The sequence below is a fragment of the Dunckerocampus dactyliophorus genome, chromosome 3 (genome assembly GCF_027744805.1).
Source record: "Dunckerocampus dactyliophorus isolate RoL2022-P2 chromosome 3, RoL_Ddac_1.1, whole genome shotgun sequence".
Lineage (NCBI taxonomy): Eukaryota > Metazoa > Chordata > Actinopteri > Syngnathiformes > Syngnathidae > Dunckerocampus > Dunckerocampus dactyliophorus.
The window spans coordinates 35,513,953-35,541,382 of NC_072821.1; the positions used below are offsets into that span (position 1 = coordinate 35,513,953).

Genomic DNA, 27,430 nt, shown 5'->3' on the forward strand with positions numbered 1-27,430 from the left:
CAAGGATGGGGTGATCAGCACTGATGAAATACCTCCACTACCCCGTAATCCCTCATTTATCGCAGTTAATTGGTTTCAGACCCAAACGTGATAAGTGAATTTCCGTGAAATATAATTAGTTTCCATCCATCCATTTTCTATGCCGCTTCTCCTCATTAGGGTCGCGGGGGTATGCTGGAGCCTATCCCAGCTGACTTCGAGCGACAGGCAGGGTACACCCTGCGAGTGGGCAATCAATCTTGCCTGTGAAGTTAACAGCCTGTCGTAGCTTTCCCTGAGCTCACCTGTGAACAAACATCCACTTTCTGACGAAGACATTTTGCGTGCTAATTGTACCAAATGCTCTCAGACGGGGGGGGACATCGAGCACACAAAAATAAATTATCAGCCACCTAAAATGCCAGCGCTGCGGTTTTTGAAAAGTGCAAAAGGTTTGTCAGAGACCTCTGGCAGCACACCGCCTGCTCGGAGCATGTGCGCAAATACAGTGCACCTTGCTGGGCCACGGCAGGTGGCTCCTCCCGCCCGATACTCCTGTTCACCTGACATTCGTAGTGCCACACCGGCTGCTCTGAGCATGTGTCCGAATATAGTGCACCTTGCTGGGCCATAGCATTGGCTCCCTCTACTCTATACTCTGGTTCTCGCAAAGTGGAAAGAAATTACTGTATGCAATTTTCATGACAAGCAAAAAAGTGTTGCGCACCTTGCATCATGCCATTTTAATCCAGTCTATCTCACTTGTCTGTCCTCCACACAGGAGCCACTTGTCTTGCCGATCGTCTGTCATCTCGCTTCTGTCAGACTCTGCGCTGGTTGGGCCGTTGCCAATTGCCCAACGTACGAGCACAGTGCTGCAAAACCTGCAACCAGCCTCCAGCACGGCCTGGCAGCACCAGTCGCCACTGAACCGGAGATCTTAGGTGGACTTGCAACATGTTCATCTTCAACAAGCTCACTGATGGCAGCACTGAGTGAAAAAGCACGAATAAGGCCATTCTCATACTTAGTGGATTTCATCACGTCAGCGGACTCTCTTCTTATATCCTCTGTGTAGTCGTGGTAGGAATGTAAATAATTATTTGCACTTTGTAGATAAAACCAGAATGGCTGAGTGACTTCTTGACTTCAATGTCACAGACAAAGGCGACAAAGGATGAGGCTTTCCCATCAATGTAGCCTGCTAAATCTATTCTACATTTACACAACAAGACAAGCCACACATGAATATTGCCATATTGGTTAGTAGTAGGTACAATGTTCTCTTAAATATGCTGACATTTACACAATATATGGTCATCCAAGGTCAGGTCGTGGGGGCAGCAGCCTAAGCAGGGAGGCTCAGACTTCCCTCTCCCCGGCTACTTCATCCAGCTCCTCCCGGTGGATCCCGAGGCATTCCCAGGACAGTCGAGAGACATCGTCTCTCCAATTTGCCCTGGGTCTTCCCCGAGGCCTCCTACCAGTTGTAAATGTCCTGAACACCTCCCCAGGTAGGCATCCTGACCAGGTGCCCAGGCCACCTCACCTGGCTCCTCTCAATGCAAAGGAGCAGTGATTCTCTAGGGCCCTATAATTGGTATACAGTGGATCCCTGCACATTGGTGATTCAGCATTCACTGCACCGCAAGTTTGTGGATTTTTGGTCAAAATTTTTTGTTTTTTATTTTTGTTCTCCTAAAACAGGCAATTTTTTTTCCACAGAAAAAAAAAATCATTCACCATAAGTTGGTAATAATTTAGAAATACGACATAATAATGGTAAAATGTACAGCATATGTGTACCACAGCCCACAATTTTTACATGTTTATGTCGTTATGCTTCACTTATAATATTTTTGGAAAGAGCTGATAGAGTTGATTTCGCATTTTGTTCAGCGGGCGTTGAAAGCACCATAGTTGTGTGGTCTGACTGGCTCCACCGTAATCCCGATTCCCTCTGTTTATCAATCATCGTACATTATCATTCACTAGTGAGGAGTACCTTATTAGGGGTGCACGGTAATTATTGGACCAATATGAGGGAATTATGACGTCATACCAATAATTCCGATAACATAAAAAAATAGCTCATGTAGCCGATAAATTTTTTTTAAACACTCCAATGAGGCGTGAGCAAATCAAGCGCTTCTTTTTTCTCCTGCCGGTGACGTGAACGGCCTGTCGTAACTTTCCCTCAGCTTACTTGTAAACAAACGTTCACTGTTTCAGCGATCGAAGTTTTCTGTATCACATTGGTCTTGAGAAGCACAAAGTTATCAGTATCGGTTTGAATGAAAAGATATCGTGCATCTGTAGTACGTATACATTTTATACTAAAATGTGTTTAATAAGTGAAGCATATTTCAGGCTTGAACCTGAATTGTGTCCCAAGTGAACAATGACAATTGAAGTTGGTGGGTGCGGGGGTCAAAAATAGACATTTGTGTCTGGATTGTGTTACTCGATTTTAATATTGAAATTAAAAACTGAATGGTGCTAAAAAAAAAAACTAAAAAAGAACATCAGGGCCAAACAATCCTAAAAATGGTGCTTACTACCTATCTGAGGTAGTACAAACTAGAACATATAGTCATGGAAAAATGATCAGGCCACCCTTGTTTCTTCAGTGTCTTGTCTGGTACAACTAAAGGTACATTTGTTTGGACAAATATCATGACGACGACAAACATAGCCTGTAAGAGTTGAATTTAAGAGCTGATATCGATTCCATGGTTTTCCTGATAAGAACCAAAACCACTTCAGTTCTTACAGTAGTAGCTATTAGGGATGTGAATCTCTTTGTGGTAGACGATTACATTCGAATCTAGATACACGCGTGACGATGCGATTCAAAAACAATATATTTTAAAAACAGAACGATTCGATACAGTGTACAAACGATACGATTCCATTCCACGGTTAATGTTTGTTGATGTAGACATAATCTCACTTCTAAAATAAAGATGCCAATGATATGAAAGTGGCATTCTTACAGTATTTTCAAATGTGTAAAAGAGCACATTATATCCCCAAGTAGGGATCATTGAAAAATAACAGAAACTGATCTTTAGAGCTTCTAATCAACGTAAACATGATGTCCCCCCGAAACAAAAAATCCGAATTGGGCATCATACACTACAGCCTTAAACACCCGGTGCTCTTCTCGACAATGGATTAATCGAAGGAACGATACAGCAGTCTGCAGCTCTTGTTCGTCAAAACCATAGCCTCGGTTTATCGTTCACAACCCTAATAGTTGTAGCAGGGGTCACCAACGTTTTTCCTTGAGATGTACTCTTACAAAATGAAAATGGCCAAGAGCTACTAATTTTTGTAACAAACAAAGCGAATATGCTTGTTTTACCAGAACATGAACAAAATGCTGGTGTCCACAACTCACATTTTGTATTTCAGAATGCATTTCTTTCTACTGTTCTTTCATTATTAACTGAAAACCTGAATGAAAAGCAGGCTTGCGGGCACCTCATGTGGTCGTGGGGGGGCTACCTGGTGCCCACGGGCACCACGTTGGTGACCCCTGAGCTATAGCGTTGCACTGCCAAATGTAACTCTTATGAGCTAATTTTGCTGTCATCATTATATTTGTCCGAACAACAAACTGAAGAAACGAGGGTGGTCTAGTCATTTGTCCCATGACTCTATTTGGTGCTCGAGGAGGCAATGTTCGGAATACTGTGTTTTCTACGTTTGACGCTGCAATGTGTGGCCTGTCAGTGTTACTGTTTTCTACATTCAGAGCTACAGTACAGGTAGGAATGATGTTTAGAGTGCACTTAGTGTCATTCCTTATAAGAAGGGCTAAAAGCCGCTCTCCAAAGCTATATGAGTGTCTCAGACCCATACTGCTCTAAAAGCCTTTGAACCAGTAAGAACGAATGTAGTGTGGCTACTGTCAAAAGACAGTCAACTAGGGCCTTACAGTATATAATTCAATGCCAAACATCACATGCCTCTATGGTAGGTAGGGGTGTCACAAGATGAAGTCTCAATAATGAGACAACTACGCTGCTTCGTTATCACTGTCCATTTCATAGGAGCAGATGCTTTCACATGGCCAAAAATATCATCTTCATCCTTCATGATGGTCTTTGACTAGCTATTTAGCATCCGGTGTCGTAGTAAACAACGGCGTCTGAGGCACCGTCCGCATGAATCTGACATCTTACATAAGGTCTTCAATCTTGCGAATGAATGGTTCCTCAACTTGTTTTGTTTTTTTTTTTGCCGCTTCCACTGATGTATGAAGAAGCCAACCAATCACAGCTCTGCAGTAGCATTTTTGGGAGGTGCATGTCAAGCTCTGCCTGGGAGTTTTGGAGGGGGCGGAGCCAGTGGTGCCGCAGCATAATTCAGCATAACTGCAGCTCGGGGACCATTTGTCGCCCACAGATGTTTTTTTTATTGGCCCGCGGCACATTCTAAAATTATAATTTAACAAGAAAATGTAAAAAAAAAAAACAAGGCAAAAATTTTTAAATCGGCAGTAATTTTACAAAAAATAAAGTCAAAATATTAAAACAGAAAATGTCATAATTTTACGAGAATAACGAATATATTATAAGGAAAAATAGCATTTTAGTAGCAGAGTTGAAATATTAAAGAAAAACATATTTTTTTTTATAAGCGGTAACATTATGAAAAACAATTTTTTTGGAAAATTAGGTTGTGAAAAAAGTTACGATGTTATAAGAATAAATTCAAAATATTATGGGAATAAAGTCATAATTATGAGAAGAAAGTTTACAAGAGGAAAATTGAAATAATTGGGCAGGGAAAACAACTGTAATTTTATGAGAATAAAGTCAAAATATTAAGAGAAAAAAGTTGTAATTTAATGCAAAAAAGTTGTAATTTAATGCAAAAAAAGTTGTATTTTAATGCAAAAAAAGTCATATTATGGGAAAAATTTATTTTTAGTAACAGAAAGTTGAAATATTATTTTAGTTTGTTGTTTTTAAGTCTAAGTCATAATATTATGAGAAACAAACTACACAAAACAAAGTTGTACTTTTTGGAAAATTAGGTTTGGGGAAAAGTTATAAGTTAATGATGTCCAAATATTTTGGGAATGAAGTCATTATAGTACTACAAGATTACAAATATTATGAAAAAATTTCAAATATTTGGAAAATAATTTTTTTTAAACAGTAAAAATGGGGGGGAAAGAGCAAAGTTGATATTAATAATGGGCTTTTTCATCTATATGACAAAGCTGAGATGCATTTTTTTCTTGAAATATATCGAACTTCTGAGCTAGGTGTGTCACAAGATCTTGCAAGATTAAAACGTGGCAAGATTACTCGTTCAGAAAAAAAAGTCTCGTGGGCACTAGGCCTGGGACGATAATACATTAATGAATTAATCACACAAATGAAAATGAACTGCATAATTTTGCCGGCCTGTATTGTCATGTGCATGCGTGTCTGTTTGCCCCTTTATCGCCGCCTCCAAACAGGCAGGAAGAGGATTCACTCTGTGCATTGGTTTCAGCATCTTGGCACGTTTTTTTCCATAGAACAACAGCATGATCTGAGTGAGCCCTTTTGTCAGTTGTACAGTCTCGGTGGGTGGAGGCGGGGCCGCTAGCATACACACAGAGTGCGGAAGAGTGTAGCCTCATGAGGAGCACTGCAAGGTAACATCCTAGAAATTAGGAATGTTAAAATGTCTTGAAGACCCAATCGTGTGCATCATCTCGTCTCGTGACACCCCTACTCGATGGCTCTAGTTTTGACAATGTTTTTCATATATACTATACTCTGAAAGGTCGCTAGCTTCGTTGACTGCAGTGAAAGTATTTCTCAGGTATCTGCTAAAAAAGAAACCAACAGGTATAAGTACAGAAACATCTCACACACTGGCGATTCCTAGATTTTATATGGTATTGTCACTTAATGTCTTGTGAATGTATTATTTTAATAGTAAAAGGGACTTGTACTTTGAATGAAAATACTGCAAACTCTGTATAAGTTTCAGCAATTAGTTACTGGTGATGGAAAAATAGGAGTAAAAGCTGTTTTTCCAATTCACTGTTGGGATTCTCTCAACATTTTCTGTTATTTAGTTGATCATAAGAATAAAGTCCTGCCTTTACTCTAACTCCTACAGCTAAAAAAGCAAAAATGTAAAGTGGAGTAAATGCAGGAGACACTCGACGTTCTCCATTTTTAGCATATCTAGTTTCGACTGATGTGTTCGATGTGAGAGCATGGAGCGGAGCTGTGCTGAACTGAAAAGTGGCGTAAAGGTGCTCCAGCTCTGTTAGGCTAACTGCTTTACGTCATTAACTGAACATTTCATGGTTCACTTTGCAAAAGGCAGCACTTTGAGATGACCTGTAAAGCAGAAAAGAATATTAATCCTCTATCTCTGGTGTGATCAGTCAGTAAAATAATGAAATAGGGCACAAGTACAGTCGTCCCTCGCAATATCACGGTTCGATTGTCGCTCCCTTGCTACATTGCCATTTTTCAGACATTCATTAATTAATGATGGCTGTTTTGTGGTAGACTGTGGTCTATTATTAGTCAAAGCGTATAGTAATGCACGTGATATGTAGTATTCTGGCCACTAGGCGACAGTAATGTTTATTACATTACCCTACCTTGCGCTGCATGCGCCAGCCATGGACGCAGAGTGAAAAAAGGTTCTACTCCCATTTCCTGTGGAAGTCGTAAGTTTGTGACTTCCTACTTTGTCCTTCTTCCCCACTCTGTTTGAAACCCTTTAAGTTTAGAAGAAATAAATTTGAGGCTAACTGGTTAGCTCGCTAGCCATCTAGAGTCCCTGTGGCATAAAATTGTTGTGCAATCCGGTGTAAGCAATGGACAATAGGAGTGTAATTGTGACTATAGGGGTGTTATTTCATGTCTACAGGGCTCTAATGTTTAAAAAAATGTATTTAGAAACTCATAAATAGGTTTTCTATGCTCCAACTATGAAAATATTTCATTTATGAATATTGAATCCTATACCGCGGTCTGGTCTGGAACCAATTAACCGCAATAAACGAGGGATTACTGGATACAGTTTTCATCAAGACTTGTGCATGCATACTAGAGGTGTCCTGTAAAAATGCTCTTTGTGTTATTTGTTTTGAAAAATAAACCAACCTGTTGAGTGCCACAGCACATTCAATTGTTTCCTGCATGTAAAACTTACATTGTAAAACTATAAGAACGTGTTTTGTGTTAACATTTTATATTTACATTAATATTACATTTTTTTCAATGGGAAAAACTGATTCAGTTAGGGTACGTTTCGGTTAGAGTCGGACCATCTGGAACGGATTAATGATGCTAACCAAGGTTCCACTGTACATGTTTTAGGGTGGATTATCATGATCATGTGTTTCTCAGAAAAAATGTTACAATGGATAATTTCATACATTACACTTTAAAAAATGAAACAAATTCAACAGTGAGGCTCTCTATGGTGACATGAACAGAAATGGGTGAAATCAGTCAACAGGTGGCAGAGTCACCATTTGGGTGAACTCAGGGTTCCGTTTGACTAAGATAGATAGGTAGGAGAGGTATTAAGAAAATAGAATAAGAATAAATAAATAAATAAAATGCGAAACAGATGCATGGTAAGGTAATTGTGGTAAGTCCAGTCGTGTGTGTGTATTTTATTGCTCCCCCTCTGTTGTGTTGAAAAGCCGCATGGCGTGGGGGAGGAATGATCTGCTTAGTCTTTCAGTGGAGCAGGACAGTGATAGTAATCTGCCGCTCAAACTGCTCTTCTGTGGGGAGATGATGCTGTGCATTGGATGATACTGGTTGTCCATGATGGAAAGGAGCCTCTTCAGGTGTCCTTTGCTCAGCCACAGATGTCAGGCTGTCCAGCTCAGTTCCAATGACAGAGCCTGTCTTCCTCACCCTTTTGTCCAGGCGTGTGACGTCCTTCTTCTTGAGGCTGCTCCCCTAGCACGCTACTGCATGCAGGAGGTCACTATAGCTACCACAGCCTGGTAGAAGATCTGTAGCAGCTTTTTGCATACATTGAAGGATGCTTTTTTGAACAGCTCATCCACTAGAAAAGAAAGTGCTGTACAGTGGATCTACAGTACATGCATTCTGCAGTCACAGCCCCGCAAATTTGTGGATTTTTAGGCAACTTAATTTTTTTTCCCTCTGAAAACAGGCAATTTTTCGGGAAAAAAACCCATCTCATTCACCCAAAGTCTGTAAAAATGCACAAATACGTGATAATACAGGTAAAATGTACAGCGTACATGTCACATTGTGTAAAAAAATTGTCACATTTATTTCTTTATGCTTCACTGATAATGTTTTCGAGTCAAGTGTCCATGAATGCACTGTAGTTGCAAGTGAAACTTGAAACCCGGACGACCCGGCGCGCAGCCTGGTCGCTCCACAGTTAGGTGGAGTCAGCCCCACAGCAGATGTCAGCGTTGTCCTGGGGTTTGTTTGACCCAATTAGGAAACAGGAAACACTATTGATTGCCTTCTAGCGTGGAAGTAACCCCCGTGATGAACATAAATTGCAAAGACAGTGTATCGACATTGTTTGTTGTTTTCATTGAATGTTTATTCAAAAGATATTCATAAAATAGGCTAATCATGACAGTGCTTTGCAGCTTCCAGTTGACTGACGCCAAAGGAATCTGTTTTGAGGCACATTTTGGTCAAACATGGCATGTTGTGAATACCAGTTAATTGACTTTTAGGGTTTTATTTATATATATTTACTTGGATATATTTGTATTATTTTGTATTTATTTTTAAACAGTTCGTTCTACATCTGTCTTTGAATGGGATATCAACGCCCCCCAATGGGCGAATGCAGTCAGGGCAATGCCCAAAATACAGTTTTGGCCACTATTTAAATGGTTATTCATGGCCACGGTTTGAATAGGATTATTTCGTTGGGAAAGATGCACATTTTCTAATTAAAAGCATTTTTAAAAACAAATATTTTAGTAAATTTTAAAAAAAATAAATAAAAAAAGTAGTCTGTTATTCTCATTATTTGCTGTAGTTAGTGTGTAGTTTTATTCAACTGGTATTTATTGCTTAAATTATTTGTCTTATTACATGTACTAATTTAAAACGTGGTATTTGTTGCCTCATTTCTTTGTCACACACTATCAAATATATTTATATTCATATAATTTACAAAGGCTCATGATCACATTTAGATGATACATTTCTTAGCTATTTCTTTCTGAGCATCACATACCAAATGTATCAAACAAAAGTTGAGGAACTTGGCAAGTGGCTTATCTGTTTCATTATTGCGGAAACATTTTTGCAGACAATCGCAGCATTGACGATACAGTTCGCCGGCTTTAAAAAGTGTACGGTAACTGTGACAAATTCGGAGCTCTTATAAAGTTGAATCTCAGCTTAGAGATTCAGGAGTCTAAATTCATCTAAATTCAGGAGTCAGGAGTCACTTTTCACACATTTATTTAAGTCATTTCATTTTTTTATTGTATTATTTTTTTTTTGCATGTTTGTCTCTTCTTTTACGCTTATATAAGCCATTCTTACTTTTATTACTTTTTACACACTTATTTAAGTCATTTTTATTTTTACACTTTTATTTAAGTCATTTTAATTTTTTTTACACTTTTATCTAAGTCATTTTTATTACTTTCCACACTTTGGTCATTTTTATTCTTTACTACTTTTCATTTTTAAGTCATTTTTAAAATTATTTTGACTTTTGTCATTTTTATTTTTTAATATTTTTTCCACTTTTATCAAAGTCATTTGTATTACTTTTTGCACTTTTGTCATTTTTTTATTACTTTTATTGAAGTAATTTTTCATTATTTTAATTTTGTTATTTCCATATTTTGAGGTCATTTAACACATGTATTTATTCTGTCATTTATGTAAATCAAGCTATTTTTTTTTAAATCGCCTGTCATATGTTTAAGATGAATATACATAATTACAAGTCCAAAACGCATTTTAGAGGAATTTATTAAGGTATTTTGTCAAAGAAGTAAGGAATAATGTGATACCTGCATGCACACAAATTAAATATCAAAATTGCATCAAATAAGCCCACAAGTGAAATATCTCAATATTTCACTTATAACTGTGTTATATAACAAAGTCAGATATTGGTTGTTTATTACATATTAAAATGTGATTTTTGACTCACTCTGCGACCCACATTAGGGTCCAGACCCACCAGTTGAGAACAACTGATGTAAAAGACAACAAGATCATCACATTTGAAAGATTTGGTTTTATTTAAGAGCACACGTAGTGTTCACATGAATTATGCACACAAGACACAGGCGGCCCAAATAAGTCAAATCTATGCAGTAAAATACGTTTGACTGTTGCTGCTCTCACCGCTGGCACACGCGTGTTTGCACAGCTGATACTTGTAAGAGAACTTCTCATCGCACACGTTGCAACTGAATGGTTTCTCACCAGTGTGTGTCCGCATGTGTGTGACCAAACTGCTTTTTGCTGAGAATCTCTGACAGCAAACTGTGCAGGAAAATGCTTTTTCTCCGCTGTGCGTTACCATGTGTATCCTCAGGTGCTCCTTTTGAGTGAATGTTTTCTCGCAAACTGAGCAGGAGAAAGGTCTCTCACCGGTGTGCGTTCTCATGTGGTTCACCAGTTTGGACTGAAATCTAAAGCTCGCGTTGCACACTGAGCAGGAAAAGGGTTTTTCTCCAGTGTGTATTCTCGTGTGTTCTTTCAAACTCATCTTCCTGGGGAATTTTTTACCACAAAATGAGCACACAAAGGGTTTCTCCCCGGTGTGCGACCGCATGTGTCTCAACAGAGACGAATGAACGCTAAAACTCATGCTGCAGACCGAGCAGGTAAACGGTTTCTCGCCAGTGTGCGTTCTCATGTGGTTAACAAATGTTGACTGAAATCTAAAAGTCATGTCGCAAACCGAACAGGAAAAGGGTTTCTCTCCGGCGTGTATTTTTGTGTGCTCTATCCAATGTTCCCTCTGAGCAAATCTTTCGCTGCAAAAAGAGCAGGAAATTAGTTTTTCTCCCGTGTGACATCTCATGTGTCTTTGCAAATTCTTCCTGTGGGCAAAGGTTTTGTCACATTGAGAGCATTTAAAGTGTTTGTCAGTGTGATGTGTCATATCCGCTTTAGAGTCTTCGTCAGTGTCAGGAGAGCGCGACGTGTCGTCGCTATCTGATAGTGGAGCTAAGAGGCTGTCTGCTTCTGATCTTCTCGTCTTCTCGCTTTGACTCTGATCGAGCTGTGACCGCTGAGCTTCTTCTTCTTCCTCTTCGCTCTTCACAATCACACAAGTCACTGGAAACTTGCTCATGTCAGCCTCCTCCTTTTCCTCTTTAATGTGAGGCTGCTGGGGCTCCTCCTGCTCCACCCTGGAGCGCCACTCCTGCCGCTCAGGGGGAACATCTTCCTCACTGACGTCTGGAGGACACAAGAAGACAAACACATTTGTCCTTCTTAATGTGAAATGTCAGTCAAACTACGTTTTTTGAACTCCCCAGTTTCAACGAAATTGTGCCTCTGTTTTCGTCCATTGTCGTAGAGAGTCTTTAAGCATGTGAGCATGTAAAACTATACTTATAAATGTATTTTTTGATCATATTTTTGGCCGTCTGGAACGGATTAATTGGATTGACACGATTTCCTATTGGAAAAATTGCTGCCTCTTTTGTCGTCATTTCTTTTTGGAACAAATTGATAACGAAAACCGAGGCACCGCTGTATCATTGTGAAACACGTGATCGTAAGAAGCCAACAAACCCGCTCTCTGTGACTCCAGCGGTGGCTTGAAAACGGCGTCCAGTAGTTTACGTTGTCGCTCGTTGTCCTCTTTTGTTCGAGAAAGTTCCTGCTCGTACTCTGCTATCGTTCTTTCCAACACCACAAATATTTCTTCGACAGCCGCAGTCAGTCGCTCGTTCACCAACGCTCTCAGCATTTGGACTTTACACATTTTCCATACACAATAACAACACTGTTGTTGTTGTTGTTGTTGTTGCTAACTTCCGCGTCTCTTTTGTTAGCAGCTAGCAAGCTAAGATAGTTTGCGGAGCTTCAAACGGGATTATTCAGACACGTTTCGACCCCGGGGTTTCCACAGTTACATGGCACACATGATGTATTGGATGAAATGGAAAAAAACGAAACGAACCTAGTAAAATATATTGACCGCGTTGGTGAAACTGTATTCCGATGCTGCGACGCCTAGTGTCGTGGGGGGAAGTGACGTTTCATATGACGTTTTTCTTCCTTTTTCTGGTGGCACTGCTTGGGTGTTTTGTTTTTTGTCCATGAATAAAATACAAGACACATCAATTGTTTATAGCAATTTTGGTTCCTTTACATACACGAATAATGTTAACATTAATGTGAAGAGGGGAAAGTAAAAACTGTCTAAAAATCGTTGTCAGTGTTAAACGGGTGGAGGAGGGATGCAAGCAGGTAAGGGGCAACCACGGCGTTCGTTTCCTGTAAATACAACAATATTTCTATGCCTGATGTCAATAGTGGGTGCTTATAAATAGTATAGACAGTATGTCAAGCAAAGGTTAACTGACATCCCACTCCCCAATGGTTATGAGCTCGCAGAAACTAATTTGTCCGAGTAGATTTGCCGTACCACTTCCGGGAGCCACCGCAGCTAAGTGAAGGCTGTAGAAGGCAATCTATTTTAGATGGTTATTGTAAAGGGTCTTGATCGATTTTAATTTGTATTTTTGCCGATTAAGAAACATACATTTGTTTTTATTTCTGTAATATAGGAAAGAAATGCCGTAGTGTCTTAGTCACTCGTCTGGACCTTTTCAAGCTAGGTTAGCTTATTAGCTGTTAACAAAGAGACGCGGAAGTTAGCATCATGCTAAGTGTAGTTTGTTTGTGAGAATGGGTTCCACGAGCGGCTAACTGCGGCAGTTGAAGAAATATTTGTATTATTAGAAAGAAAGATAGCAGAGTACGAGGAGGAATTTTCTCCAACAAAAGAGGAGAACGAGCAACGACGTCAACTACTGGGCGCTTTTTTCAAGAAACCTCGAATGGAGTCACACATAGCAGGTTTGTTCTCTTCTCACTCTCTCATGTTGAATTAATGCAGGGGTGCCCAAAGTGTAATTTAACAAGCACACTCGCAATAATGGAAAAATCAGCAATAATTTGACAAGAATAAAGTGAAAACATTAAGAGAAAATAGTGGTACTCTAACGCGGAAAAAGTCGTAATTTTCACGAGTGTGATGTAATTGAAGAACAATAGCCATTTTAGTAAGTTAAAATACAGTTTTAATGACAAAAGGTATTTTTTTTAAGTCGTAGTATTATGAAAAAAAACACTAACGTAATTTTGCAGGTAAAGTTATAATACGAGAAAGTCAAAATGTTGTGGGAGCAAAGTCATAATATTATGAGAAGAAATTATAAATATTTGGAAAGTGTTAATAACAGTAGAAATGGGGGGGGGGGAATATCTCTAATTTTTTTTTAAGTCTAAATATTAAGAGAAAAAAGACGTCATTTTATGAGAATAAACTTAGAATATTATGAGGAAAAATATTGCAAAAAAGTCATTTCAGTAGCATAGAGTTGAAATGTTAAAGAAAAAAGGTTGGACACCCCTGAATTAATATATATTTATTATGAGAACTATAACAAGGTTTTCAACAGAACCATATTCCTATGTGAAGCTACAATACTTTTCCAAAGCACGTGTGCTCGTCTTTCATGTGTCCTGCAGATCTTCCCCCGGAGCAGCAGGAGTGGACCTCCAGGGTGGAGCAGGAGGAGCCCCAGCACCCCAGTGTTAAAGAGGAAAAGGAGGAGCAAGTGTGGAATCAGGAGGAGGCTGACATCAGCAAGTTTCCCGTGATTTGTGTGATTGTGAAGAGCGAAGATGACGAGGACGCTCAGTGGTCACAGCTCGATCACAGTCAAAGCGAGGAGACGCAAAGATCAGAAGCAGACGGCCTCTTAGCTGTGCAGTCAGACAGTGACGACGCGACGTCACATTCTCCTGACACTGACGAGGAAGGCTCTAAAGCTGATATGACACGTCACACGGACAACACAAACTTTAAATGCTCTCAATGTGACAAAACCTTTGACAGGAAGACAGCTTTGAAGCGACACATGAGGGTCCACACGGGAGAAACGTCATTTAGCTGTTCAGCTTGTGGTGAAACTTTCTCTCAAAGGGAACATTTGATAGAGCACACGAGAACACACACTGGACAAAAAACCTTTTCTTGTTCAGTCTGCAACATGATTTTTAGTTTTCATTCAACAATGATGAGACACATGATAACGCACACCGGCGAGAAGGCGTTTACGTGCTCCGTCTGTGGTAAAGGTTTCTCTCGAAAGATGAATTTGACGACACACACGAGAACACACACCGGGGAAAAGCCTTTCACGTGTTCGGTCTGCAACTCGAGCTTTAGATTCCAGTCGACGTTTGTGAACCACATGAGGACGCACACCGGCGAGAAACCTTTCACCTGCTCAGTCTGCGACATGAGTTTTAGCGTCCATTCGTCATGGTTCAGACACATGAGAACGCACACGGGGGAGAAACCCTTTGTGTGCTCTGTTTGCGGTAAAGGCTTCACTCGAAAAGTGAATTTGAAAGAACACACAATAACGCACACGGGGGAAAAACCCTTTTCCTGCTCAGTCTGCAACACAAGTTTTAGTTTTTATTCATCAATGTTGAGACACATGAGAACACACAGTGAGTAGAGCGGTTGCAATTTTGCTGATTAATGTTCTATGAATAAATTAATAGTGTTCCCCCACCCACCCGACCTACCTCCATACACCGCCACTTTGGACATTTAGTCATTCATGGACTCATTCACACAGTAGGGCTCAATAGTCGCTGCAGAATTACTGAAGCAGAGAAGCAAGCTGAAAGGAACAAACGTTTACGTTGTCAGGGGTGTCCAAACTTTTTCCACCGAGGGCCACATCCAGAAAAATGAAAGGATGTAAGGGCCACAAACATTGGTGATGCTAAGAAGTTACATATAGTTTGGGAAAACTATAACTCTTTTTTTCACATTTTTGCTCAGCTTTTTTTTACAAATAATCTTTGTAAATTTTCTTCTTGTAATATGAAGATTTTATTCCAATAACATTTTTGACTTTATTCCCATGATATTATAACTTTTTTCCCATCCTAATTTAAAAAAATGACAACTTTTTTTGTTTTGTTTTTTGATTCCAAAAAGGATGTGTTTTTTTCTTAATAGTTCAACTCCATGCTACTAAAATGTTATTTTTTTCTGTATTTGTATTTGTACTTTATTTATCCCACAGCGGGGAAATTAACTTGTTACAGCAGCAAGCAAGATACACAAGTAAAGAGTACAGTGTAAAGAATGCATAGTGACTACAACATGGTTCAGGTGGTGCAGGTGTTGTAGAGCCTGACAGCGGTCGGTATGAAGGACCTGCGGAACCTCTCCTTCTTACACCGTGGGTGTAACAGTCTGCTGCTGAAGGAGCTGCTAAGGGAACCCACAGTGTCATGTAGGGGGTGAGAGGTGTTGTCCATGATGGATGTCAGCTTAGCCAACATCCTTCTCTCCCCCACTTCCTCCACGGAGTCCAGAGGACCGTCCAGGACAGAGCTCGCTCTCCTGATCAGTCTATTGATCCTGCTCCTGTCCCTGTCCGTGCTGCCCCCTCTCCAGCAGCCCACAGCATAGAAGATGGCTGAGGCCACCACAGAGTCATAAAAGGTCCGTAAAAGAGTCCTGCACACACCAAAGGACCTCAGTCTCCTCAGCAGGTGGAGGCGACTCTGGTCCTTCTTGTAGAGGGCGTGGGTGTTGACGGACCAGTTCAGTTTGTTGTTAAGGTGAACACCCAGGAATTTGTAGCTGTCTACCAACTCTATGCCCGCACCCTGGATGTTCACCGGTGTAAAGTGAGATGTTTTCCTCTGGAAGTTAATGATCATCTCCTTCATAGTATTACGAGTTTATTCTTGTAAAATTGCATCTTTTTCCTCTTAATATTTTGACTTTTTTCCATTTCTGTTTTTGACATTGACATTGTAATTTGTTTGGTAACCTTTTTTTAATGACGGTATTGTTTTTGTTTCTCATATTACGACTATAAAAAAAGTCTTTAATATTTCAACATTATGCCACTAAAATCACATAATTTTTCCTCATAATATTACGATTTTAATTCTCGTAAAATTCCAATTTTTTCTGTTTTTTCTCTTAATATTTTGACTTGTAAAAAAAAAAAATTGCTGTTTTTTTGTTTTTTTTTTTACCTTTCCTTGTTCAATTATATTTTTAGACTGTGCTGCGTGCCGCAAAAGGCTCCCCAAGCCACACTGTGGACACCCCTGGTCTACGTCAATGAGCATCTGACAAAACGCAGACATTGCCAAGACAGTACGTGCCAAACAGGGATTGTTGGTTATGCGGCTGTTGAGAGGGTGCAACCTTTTGACTTAAACCATCCTCTTCCCACCTCAAGTACGTAAAGTACACCCCACGTAACACACACGAATGTGCATTTGTTTGTTGACACCTTTCTAATAGCAATTTGGTCAAGTTTAGCTACGAACATTAGCCATCGCTAACTGTATAGCCTGTAGCCCAGGGGTAATCAAACTGCGGCCTGCGGCTTTTTTTTATTTAGTTTTATTGACCCATGGTATATTCTAAAAAATGCACCAAAGAAATAAGAATAATGGTGAATAAGTAATTTTACTTTTAAATATTTGGAAAATAAAGTCATATAATATTACAGGGGAAAAGATTGTAATTTTACAGGAATAATTACGAGAAAAAAATATTTAAATTAAACAAATACATGAAATTATATTCAAATAAAATCCATTAAAGTTGAAAGATTAACGCAAAATGTTATTTTTTTAAGGCATATTATGAGAAATGGAATAACAAAGCAAAAAAGAAAATAAACCTTTGGTACTACTAATAATACTAATAATAAGCTTTTTCACTTATATCGCAAAGCTGCAATGCATTTTTTTCTTGCAATATATATATATATTGTGGCGCATGTTGGACATAATTCACCCATCGGAACTTTATGTGAGTTGCAGTTTCACCTGGGCCCTTATGGTGGAGGGACCCTTGTTTTTTCCAGTTGAGAGACATGTGCATTTTGCTCTGTCAGGTTGTAAGCTCGAGAGGAGCAGGGAAATAAATGTTCCCAGTTGCTGTTCCAATAACTCCGCCTGCGACTCCTTCTTCCTGGCACCACAATATATAACTTCTTAGCATGTCTACATGTGTTTACCAAATATAAAATATCAAAGCGGCCCATCCATTCTTGCCATGAGTGACGGCCATGAACGCCAATCATTATATTCGGGCCGAACGAAAATTTACGACAATTTTTACTTCATTTGTACTTGTGAAAAATATGGACATTTACCACTCTTACCATTACACCACTGCTGGTAACAGGTGTTCTTTCCTTTCTTTTTTGTTTGAAAAAATCTCATATTGAGCCAATCTTGGGTAATGGACAGTATAGTACGAACATAATAAAATAAAAATAGAACATTTAAATTAAAAATGAAAACAGCCTCATAAGTACACTATGTATTATCAATAATTGTGTATCAATATTGTGCAATCAGAGCATAAACGTAAATATGCAATTGGTAAAGAGATTCAATGACGATGAGAAGAAGGACAAGATTTCATTGGGGAGCAAAAAAACATCCTAAAAGCTTCCAAGTTCCACCCACCAGACAATGAAGCGATAACACCAAGCCACCGATAGGAGGCAGAAATGCTCGGCCTCGTCTGTCCGAGAGCAGCCGAAGAAGAGCCGCAAACGGGAGAGAGTGAGGTCAGAAAGTAGCAATTGCTACGTATCAATAAGAATTGAGCCTACTTGAACGTAAGATCAAATTTTGCGATCACCATTGTAGCTTTCTGTGCCATTCATGTGTTCATTCGACAAAGACGAATCACCACAGTTTTATCACAGTCTCCTCTCTGTGTACTTGGAGGCTTCTCCAGCTAGCTTAGCTTGTTAGCTGCTAACACAGAGACGCGGAAGTTCGCGACACATTGCTAAGTGTGTGAAAATGTGTAAAGTACAAATGCTGAGAGCGTTGGTGAATCGGCGACTAACTGCGGTTGTTGAAGAAATATTTGTAGTTTTGGAAAGAACGATAACAGAGTACGAGGAGGAACTTTCGCGAACAAAAGAGGAGAATGAGCGACAACGTCAACTACTGCACGCCGTTTTCAAGCCTCAAGGTATGTTAAAGATAGGTTTGTACTAGTTTGTTAAATACTATTTACAGATAGGTTTGTACTACTTAGTTAAATATTATTTTTATATATTATGTATTTCTTCCGTAAGATGATAGTGTGTGTGTGTGGCCACCTGCAACATATTCCCATCTCTGTGGTCTGTCCTGCAGACGCCAGTGAAGATGTTTCCCCTGAGCAGCAGGGGCCCCAGCCCCCCCATTTTAAAAAGGAAAATGAGGAGCCACAGCCCCCCCACATTAAAAAGGAAAAGGAGGAGCCACAGCCCCCCAACAATAAAAAGCAAAAGGAGGATCAACAGCTGCCACGCTTTGAAAAGGAGGAGCCACAGCCACATGACATTAAAGAGGAAGAGGGTGAATACAGCATCAGCCAGGAGGAAGAGCAGCTAGAGTGGCCTCGGGAGGCTGACGTCAGCAATTTTCCAGCCATCAGTGTGATGGGGAAGCATAAACATAAAGGCAAAGGTCAGAGTGTGGAGAAGAAAGAGGTGGACCTTCCAAGCGGCAGCTCAAGTCAACCCATGACGATAGAAGCCGACTGCAGAGAGTCAGATAGCGACGACACCACGTCACAGTCTTCCGACACTGACGATGAAGACTGTAGCGTGACACATTCTGAAAACAAACCCTTTCACTGCTTCCAGTGTGGCAAAAATTTTGACAAGAGGCTCAATTTGACAATCCACATGAAGCGTCATACTGTGGACAAACACTTTCAGTGCTCACAGTGCGGGAAGAAGTTTGTGGTCAAGAACGATTTGAAAGTTCACATGAGGATCCACACGGGAGAAAAACCATACAGCTGCACAGTTTGTGGCAATAAATTTTCTCAAAAGGGCACTTTGACGACACACATGAGGAGGCACACTGGAGAGAAACCATTTTTGTGCCTGTTCTGTGGTAGAAGATTCCCCAGAAGGTATACTTTGATGAAACACATACTGTTACACACCGGTTAGAGTTGGGTGCCGCTGTTATTCACCACCACTACTGCAAAGTGACCTCGACTTTTCATGTCGTACCACTGAATTAGCTGGAATACTGCACTCTGTTATGTCCGTGTCGTTTTTTTTCCAAAGGAAAATGTGAGCCTGAATACGTGCACTGTTGGAATAAGTTGACATGTTTCTTATTTTTCCTTACCTGTTAGAAATAAAATTCCATGATGGAGAAAAAAACACCTGCTCCTTTTTACTTAGCTAAAACTTTACCTGCTCGTGTCACTTCACCTGTCAGTCGTAGGACTGATGTGTACACACAGGTGAAGACTATAAAATACTGTGCTGTTTTTTTTCAACCAAAAGTTCTGGAAAATTCAGCTTCTTGACGTCCTGTTTAAAGTTCTCATCTTGTGAGGCTTTAGATCAGGCAGCATCTGAGGGCCAGATCCTTAAAAGTTATTATATAGTTTCTACTCCGGCTTCCTCCCATGTTCCAAAAATATGCATGTTAGATTCATTGGCGAGTCTAAATTGTCCATAGGTGTGAATGGTTGTTTGTTTATTTGTGCCCTGCGATTGGCTGGCGACAAGTCCAGGGTGTACCCCGCCTCTTGCCTGAAGTCAGCTGGGATAGGCTCCAGCATACTCCCGCAACCCGAGTGAGGATAAGCGGCATAGAAGATGGACGGATGGGAATACACTCATAAACGCAACACCGGGGGTGTCCAAACTTTTTCCAGTGAGGGCCAAATAGTGAAAAATGAAAAGATGCGGCTTTGCCATTTTGATATTTTGTGAAGCGATGCTAAGAAGTTATGCATATATATAGTTCATGAAAAAAATGCATCTCAACTTCAGTCTTAATTTTTGTATATTTCCTTTGTAATATGACTTCATTTCTATAATTCTGTATAGCTTTTCCCCAACCTAATTTTCCAAAACTTACATTTTGTTCTGTTTGTTTCTCATATTTATGACTTTTAAATTAATATTTTTTTCTTTAATATTTCAACTCTATGCTACTAAAATGACATTATTTTTCCTCATAATATTACAACTTTATTCTCATAAAATTGTGATTTTTTTTCACTTTGAAATACAACCTTTTTCTTAATATTTTGACTTTATTCTCCTAAAATGACGGCTGTTTTTTTCCATTTCTGATGCTTTCTTTTGTTTTTCTAGAAGTTCAACTTTTTTTCCAGTAAATGTTCTTCTTGTTATGATGACTTTATTCCCATATTGTTTTGACTTCATTCCCATAATATAACTTTCCCCAACCAAATTTTTGAACAATCACAACTTTTTTTTTCTCATATTTCAATTTAAAAAAATACAAATAAAATGTTATTTTTACTCATAATATTACAAGTTTATTTGTATAAAATTGTGCCTTTTTTCTTCTAAATATTTTGACTTTACTCGTTTTTTTCATTTCTGCTGTTTTTTTTGTTTTAATTTTCCAACTATTTAAACTTGTACATTTTCTTCTCGGAATTCTGACTTTATTCCCATAATATTTTGACTTTATTCTCGTAACATTGTAACTTTTTCTGCAACTAAACTTTCCAAAAAATGTATCCTAATATTATGATATTCTCGTAAAATTACTCTTTTTTTTTTTAGATTACATATTTTTCTCGTACCATTTTGATTTAATTCTTGTAAAGTTACCACTGATTTATTTCATTTTTGCTGCTGTTTTTAGAATGTGCCGCCGGCCAATTAAAAAAAACCAGCCATGTGCCACAAATGACCCCCAGGCTGCACTTTGGACACCCGTGCACAACACTTTTGTTCCCATTTTTCATGAGCTGACCTCAAAAGATCCAAAACTCTTCTTTCTGTGTACACAAAAGCCCCATTTCTCGCAAATCTGTATAAATCTGTGTTGGTGAGTCATCCGCCTCACAGGTGTGGCATGTCAGACAGCATGATTATTGCACCGGTGTGCCTTAGGCTGGCCACAATAAAAGGCCATTCCAAATGGATGACGTCTGGAACTTTGGAGAGGTGTTCTCTTCACGGATGAATCCCAATTTTTCATGGTACAGACGGTGTGTAAGGCGTCACGTGGGTGAATCGTTTGCTGATGTCAGTTTGGTGGATGGGGTGGCCCATTGGGGCGGTGGGGTTAAGACAGTGATGTGCAGTCAGGTGCCAATAATGATAACGCAAAATAAATATGAATATTTGTCCATTGAACTGTCTTATACAATTATTTTATGCATTTTCTGACGTAAAAATCACAGAATTTGCACATTTCCTGATTAAACGAGGGCAGAAACCTAAGATGAGGCTGTCGTGTGCGTCTCTTCGCTTTGCACGGCTGTGTCACTGCGCAATATCTACTCAAAACGCAAACGGTTCAACTGCGTTCTACGCATGTGCAGAACGCGTCTACATCCGGTCGGCCTATTTTCCGGCAGCAAGCACGATAAGTCTCCTCTCCACTCCCAAAAACGTAGATGTGAAATGTCTTATATCATATCCATGGTACAAGTGGATCATTTGTAAGCCCTCTTTTCTTTGTTCCATAAATCATTTTCCGTGTTTTTTCGCCACTGAAAAAATACACGCAAAAGCATTTGCTAGGAAGATATGTTTGGATGTATAGTGTTACTATTTCCCCGTTTAGAAAAAAAACCCTGAATCCTCGTGATTAATCCATCGTCACACTCTTCTTACGGTTGTTTACATTGAAATATCACTGAATTTTTTCGTTTTATTCTATTTATGTACGTATGCTACACGTAAACGGATATGACGTCTGCGCTACGTGTATTGCGTGAGTTTTTACGTAGCTCAGTCTTGGTGGATGTCATAGGTCGATAGAAACATCCCCATGCTAACGAAGTATTTTAACAAGAGTCACATAAAATAACCTCCCAACATTTTACATGTATGAAGTATGGTTATTGACCATTTATGTTCATACATTTAAAAAATAACTACCCCAGCACGTGACATCAGAAGCGCTGTCGTAAAACTTTGCTAAAGTAGAAAGTGACGTAGTCTATATTTCAAGAAATATAGACGGCTTTGTCATATTGGCGAAAAAGCCTATTATTGATATCAACAACGCTGTGTGCCCTTTGAAATAATCTTCCTACATTTTCTTTTTGTAAGACTATGACTTTATTCCCATATTCACCTTTTCCCCAACCTAATTTGCCAAAAATTACTTTATTTTGTTTTGTTTATTTCTCATATTACGACTTTAAAGAAATAACATATTCTTTCTTTAATATTTCAACATTATACTACTAAAATTACCTTACTTTTTCCTTATATTACGAGTTTATGTTAGTAAAAAAAATAAGACTTTTTTCACTTAATAATTGGACTTTATTCTCAAAAAGTTACAGCTGTTTTTTCAATTTTTGCTGTTTTTTTCCCCCATCTACTTTTAATTTTGTTCTTGTAATGTTATGACTTTATTACCATATTAGAACTTTTTCCCCAAATAAATCATCGAAAGTTACTTTATTTTTTGTTTGTTTCTCATGTTCCACATCTTTTTTTCCTAATATTTTATGCTACTAAAATGACTTTTTCTTCATATTGTGAATTTATTCACGTAAAAGGACAATCTTTTATTATCAAAATATGACTTTAACATATGAAATATGACGTCTTAACATTTTGATTTTATTCTCATAAAATTACAGGATTTTTTTCTGTCTTAAAAATACTTAAAAACTATTTAAATAAAAATGTTCGAAATATTTCAACTTTCCACTTGTACATTTTTTCCTCATAATAATGAGGTTATTCACTGAATTTCACTTTATGTTTATGTTATAACCCAATTTTCCAAAAGTCTCATATTACAACTTTAAAAAAATGTCTTTCTTTAAAATTTCAACTGTATGCTACTAAAATGACATTTTTCCTCATAATATTACGTTATTGTCATAAAACTTTTTCTTGTTAAATTACATTTTTTTCTCTCAATATTTTGACTTTCTTCTTGTAAAATGCTGACTGCTGATTTTTCCATTTCTGCTGTTTTGTCTGTGTGTTTTCAGAATGTGCCATGGGACAGTAAAAAAAACAGCCACAAGCCACAAAAGGCTCCCGGGCCGCACTTTTCACATCCCTGACTGAGCTCATTTTGTGTCTCTTCTGGAAGATTGCTTAGTTTCAGTGACTGTACAAAGAGTTAGTGAAAAGGTTAAGGGTGTGTTGTCAAGCTACCCGTTAAAAGTCTGATATTTTTAAATTGCGGCCACTGCTGCTTTTCTGGAAAAACACAAAGAAGTGCGTATTCTCACTAGAATACGCACTTCTACGCAGAAGAAATACAATACATATCCAAAAAATACATGCAGCCAAAAATGTTTTTTTATTTTTGATGAACTGTTGACCAGGTAATCACACATCCAAACATTGTCAATCGTGTGTTTTCATGTGTTGCACAAATGATGAATGATAACTAAAGCTCATGTCGCACACTGAACAGGAAAACGGTTTCTCTCCAGTGTGCAATCTCGCGTGTTCTCTCAAAGTTGCCTTTTGAGAGAATCTTTGGTCGCAAACTGAGCAGGCAAAAGGTTTCTCTCCCGTGTGCGTTCTCATGTGTTGGACCAACCCCGAACGAGCTCGAAAACTTGTTTGGCAGACCGGGCAAGAAAATGGCTTCTCGCCCGTGTGCGCTCTCATGTGGGTCACCAAAGCTGAACGGTGACTAAAATGTGTGTTGCAAATCGAGCAGGAAAATGGTTTCTCTCCAGTGTGCCTTCTCATGTGCCTTACCAACGCTGAGCGGTCACTAAAACTTGTGTTGCAGACTGTGCAGGAAAACGGTTTCTCTCCAGTGTGTGTTCTTGTGTGTTTCTTCAAGCTGCCCTTTTGAGAGAACCTCTGACCGCAAACTGAGCAAGTGAAAGGTTTTTCTCCTGTGTGAGTCCTCGTGTGTGTGATCAAATGTGCATTTCGAGAAAATCCTTTACCACAAACTACACACACGAAGGGGTGTGTGTTGTCAGTGTGACATGTCAAGTCAGCTTTAGAGACTTCATCATCGGTGTCACTATCGGGACCTAAGAGGCTGTCTGCTTGTGACCCTCCATAGCTGACCAGCTGCTGAGCTGAGCTGCTGCTTGGAGCCTCCACCTCGCTCTTCTCCTCACTTTGACCTTTGTCTTCGTCGTCCTCACTCTTCACAATGACATCAATGACCGAGAACTCCTCCAGTCCTTCAAGCTCCTCCTGGCTGATGTTGTGATCCTCCTTTTCCTCTTTAATATAGGGGGGCTGTGGCTCCTCCACTTCCTCTTTGACATGGGGGGGCTGTGGCTCCTCCTGTGCCACTCTGGAGCTCAACTGCTGCTGCTCAGGGGTAAGATGATGTTCACTGACTGCAGGGCACAAGAACAAAATTATTTTTGGGTGACAGTAGGTCAGGTGTAAGTACTTGGGCCTTGCACTAACAAATACCAACTAGTTAATCGTAAAGTCCATGTGAAGGTGGAGATGCTAACTGTGTTGCTAACACCAGTATTACATACATCATTTATTTGTGGCAGCTTTAGGATCGCCACAGAAAGATGTGGCACTATGTTTTCTTTCTTTTTATAGATTTGGCCCTACCTCGTAAATACATTGTGAGTCTGAGTGGCTTGTAGTTGCAACTCCGTACGGTAGATGGTATTGTTACTCTGCATTGTCAGAGGCACTTCAGCTTGCTTAAGGAATGTGTGCTCTTCAATTTGCAAATGATAGTCAAGAACTAGCTTGACAACACGGCACAAACTGACAGACGGTCATCAGAACGACAGTTACTCACAGTACGGATCCCAAAATAACCAGCACAACGTGGAACACCGGGTAAGTTAACACACAGCAATTGAACTACTATTCTACGTTGGTACAAACATGACAAACACGTAAGTTTAACTGTTATTCACAAAGTGCCCGCAAGGCGTGCTGGGTCCTCCAGCACCAACTCCCCTCGACGAAACAATATCGCGAGACATTAGAGGCGCACACAACTGCATAAAATAACACCAACAATCGTTGGTTCTGTTGTTATATAAGCTTTGAAACCATTAGATAACACATTTCTTATGACACAAACCAATCCATACGCAAACACGTCGTCATCTAGCGCAACCCCATCCATCCATTTTCTATGCAACTTCTCCTCATTAGGGTCGACGGGGTATGCTGGAGCCTATCCCAGCTGACTTCGGGCGACAGGCGGGGTACACCCTGGACTGGTTGCCAACCAATGGCAGGGCACATATAGACAAACAACCATTCACACTCACATTCATACCTATGGACAATTTAGAGTCACCAATTAACCTAACATGCATGTTTTTGGAATGTGGGAGGAAACCGGAGTACCCGGAGAAAACCCACGCACGCACAGGGAGAACATGCAAACTCAAATCCATGGGAGAATTGAACCCAGGTCTTTCCGATCTCCAGACGGTGACTGTGTGGCCAACATGCTAACCACTAGACCACCGTGCGTCTAGCGCAACCCAATGCCACAAATACATTGCAGTCCTGTGGGAAACCATTCCACTTTTACATTGGAGCCCGTAGGCCGCCGTACTCAGCGCTATTGCTCATAGCGAAGTAACGACACCGTCAACGGAACGAATGAACATGGTGACAATTGTTTCAAATCGACAACATGCCAGCTTGAATCAAACGACGGACATACTGTACGTTTACTGCCAGCAGAGGAGAGACAACGCATCAGCTATTGGACTTGTAGGACATTCATGGACTTGTAGTATCAGTAGTAATTCTAATGTGGCTGTGTCTTAAATGGAACACATCCATCAGTAGGTATACTTCAACAAGTGTACTGAGTTCCTGAGTGTGTCGTCTGAACGCGCTCAGAAGACGTAGGTAAGTACGAAAGTGGGCAAATTGAGACACGCCCTAAAAATGTATTGAAATTAAAGAAACTGGATGTGTAATAAAGTCCCGAAAATCACTGCGTTTGACCTGAGAAGTTCCAGATTGTACAATACCTATATAAACAAAATTACACATATACGCATGATTGCGTGTACGAGTCAAGTGAACAAACCTCCTCCGTGTGACTCAAGTTGATGCTTCTTGAAAACAGTGTCCAACATTTGACGTTGACGCTCGTTCTCCTCTTTTGTTCGAGAAAGTTCCTCCTCGTACTCTGCTATCGTTCTTTCTACCACTACAAATATTTCTTCAACAGCCGCAGTTAGTCGCTGATTCACCAATGCTCTCAGCATTTGTACTTTACACATTTTTACACACTTTACACTCACACTTGACCCCCTACTGAGCGATGTCGATCACTTCCGCGTCTCTTTTGTTAGCAGCTAGCAAGCTAAGCTAGCCTGAGAAGCTTCAAAGTGGCGATGAGACAGGTTTTTGTCCCAACAGGAATTGACAATGTCTCACCGCGTACACGGAATGTGAAGAGGGAAAAAGAACAAACGCGGTAACAATCTCGTCGTTTTTCCTAACTTTTTCCAATCCCTTCGGCGACGTAATAGTCCAAAATGGCGACGGACGCATGCGCAGTTTGCGATGCTACCTTCTGCATCTCTTTTGTTAGCAGCGAGCAAGCTAAACTAGCCTGAGAAGCGTCAAAGTTCGCTGAGAAAACTTTATGCTGGTATGAATAATTAATGTGTAGTTTTTGTGCGACAGAAACAAGTACAAATGTAAAAATGTACGAATTAGAGCGGACTTAATACATAAGACCGCCTACTAACCTTTTTCCTTTGCCTTGTTTATTACTTCCGTTAATACACAGCTAGTACAGTCTAGTGCACTCCTGCCTCCCTCAGCTGTAGAGATGTCATTACACCCTTGACATACAACTTGTGTGGCGAATAAGAGAATAAAAGAGACAATAGCAATTTAGTGTCAACTAAATCAGACAGAGTAAAAGGATGTTCAACTTTAACATAGAAGTCATAATGTCTGATTTTTGGACATCCTGCATTTTCTTAAGACAACGGGACAGAAAATCCATCCATCCATTTTCTATGGCGCTTCTCCTCATTAGGGTCGCGGGGGCATGCTGGAGCCAATCCCAGCTGACTTCGGGCGACAGGCGGGGTTGGAATGGTCGCCAGCCAATCGCAGGTCACATATAGACAAAACAACCATTCACACTCACACCTATGGACAATTTAGTCACCAATTAACCTAACATGCATGTTTTTGGAATGTGGGAGGAAACCCAAGCACACACAGAACATGCAAACTCCATACAGAAAT

At 39.8% G+C, this 27,430-nt stretch overlaps 5 protein-coding genes across 11 annotated transcripts in view; 3 read left to right on the forward strand and 2 right to left on the reverse strand.

The window, feature by feature from the left end:
• LOC129178466 (A disintegrin and metalloproteinase with thrombospondin motifs 7) overlaps nt 1–7,098 on the forward strand; it is a 79,680-nt gene extending 72,582 nt beyond the window's left edge. For all 7 annotated transcript variants that reach the window (XM_054770734.1, XM_054770736.1, XM_054770740.1 and 4 more), the window contains one exon: nt 761–7,098. In XM_054770734.1, the coding sequence (XP_054626709.1) occupies nt 761–909 (149 nt within the window). In that variant the 3' untranslated portion in view covers nt 910–7,098. The remainder of the gene's footprint in view (nt 1–760) is intronic.
• Nucleotides 7,099–9,947: 2,849 nt separating this feature from the next.
• LOC129178249 (zinc finger protein OZF-like) lies at nt 9,948–12,224 on the reverse strand. The gene is made up of 2 exons (XM_054770275.1): nt 11,745–12,224; nt 9,948–11,405 (listed from the first exon to the last, which is right to left on the reverse strand). Exons 1-2 carry the CDS (start codon nt 11,935–11,937, stop codon nt 10,303–10,305), a joined length of 1,296 nt encoding a protein of 431 aa, XP_054626250.1. The 5' UTR covers nt 11,938–12,224; the 3' UTR covers nt 9,948–10,302.
• On the forward strand, nt 11,933–15,259 carry LOC129178278 (gastrula zinc finger protein XlCGF17.1-like). The gene is made up of 3 exons (XM_054770341.1): nt 11,933–12,425; nt 12,921–13,037; nt 13,713–15,259. The coding sequence occupies exons 1-3, from the start codon at nt 12,416–12,418 to the stop codon at nt 14,711–14,713; spliced, it is 1,128 nt and encodes a 375-aa protein (XP_054626316.1). The 5' UTR covers nt 11,933–12,415; the 3' UTR covers nt 14,714–15,259.
• Nucleotides 15,260–17,794: 2,535 nt separating this feature from the next.
• LOC129178294 (zinc finger protein with KRAB and SCAN domains 1-like) lies at nt 17,795–19,419 on the forward strand. The gene is made up of 2 exons (XM_054770366.1): nt 17,795–18,237; nt 18,405–19,419. The coding sequence occupies exons 1-2, from the start codon at nt 18,063–18,065 to the stop codon at nt 19,211–19,213; spliced, it is 984 nt and encodes a 327-aa protein (XP_054626341.1). The 5' UTR covers nt 17,795–18,062; the 3' UTR covers nt 19,214–19,419.
• Nucleotides 19,420–23,520: 4,101 nt separating this feature from the next.
• LOC129178270 (zinc finger protein OZF-like) lies at nt 23,521–26,938 on the reverse strand. The gene is made up of 2 exons (XM_054770329.1): nt 26,250–26,938; nt 23,521–24,558 (listed from the first exon to the last, which is right to left on the reverse strand). The coding sequence occupies exons 1-2, from the start codon at nt 26,443–26,445 to the stop codon at nt 23,591–23,593; spliced, it is 1,164 nt and encodes a 387-aa protein (XP_054626304.1). The 5' UTR covers nt 26,446–26,938; the 3' UTR covers nt 23,521–23,590.
• Nucleotides 26,939–27,430: the final 492 nt, after the last annotated feature.

Excerpts from the sequence above, each read along its gene's own strand:
- LOC129178249 (XM_054770275.1), bottom strand. The coding sequence starts at position 11,937 with ATGTGTAAAGTCCAAATGCTGAGAGCGTTGGTGAACGAGCGACTGACT. Across the intron at positions 11,406-11,744 it reads GCTGGAGTCACAGAGAGCGG|ACGTCAGTGAGGAAGATGTT; the intron begins GTTTGTTGGCTT and ends TGTGTCCTCCAG.
- LOC129178278 (XM_054770341.1), top strand. Across the intron at positions 13,038-13,712 it reads AATGGAGTCACACATAGCAG|ATCTTCCCCCGGAGCAGCAG; the intron begins GTTTGTTCTCTT and ends TGTGTCCTGCAG.
- LOC129178294 (XM_054770366.1), top strand. The coding sequence starts at position 18,063 with ATGTGTAAAGTACAAATGCTGAGAGCGTTGGTGAATCGGCGACTAACT. Across the intron at positions 18,238-18,404 it reads CGCCGTTTTCAAGCCTCAAG|ACGCCAGTGAAGATGTTTCC; the intron begins GTATGTTAAAGA and ends TCTGTCCTGCAG.
- LOC129178270 (XM_054770329.1), bottom strand. The coding sequence starts at position 26,445 with ATGTGTAAAGTACAAATGCTGAGAGCATTGGTGAATCAGCGACTAACT. Across the intron at positions 24,559-26,249 it reads ACTTGAGTCACACGGAGGAG|TCAGTGAACATCATCTTACC; the intron begins GTTTGTTCACTT and ends TGTGCCCTGCAG.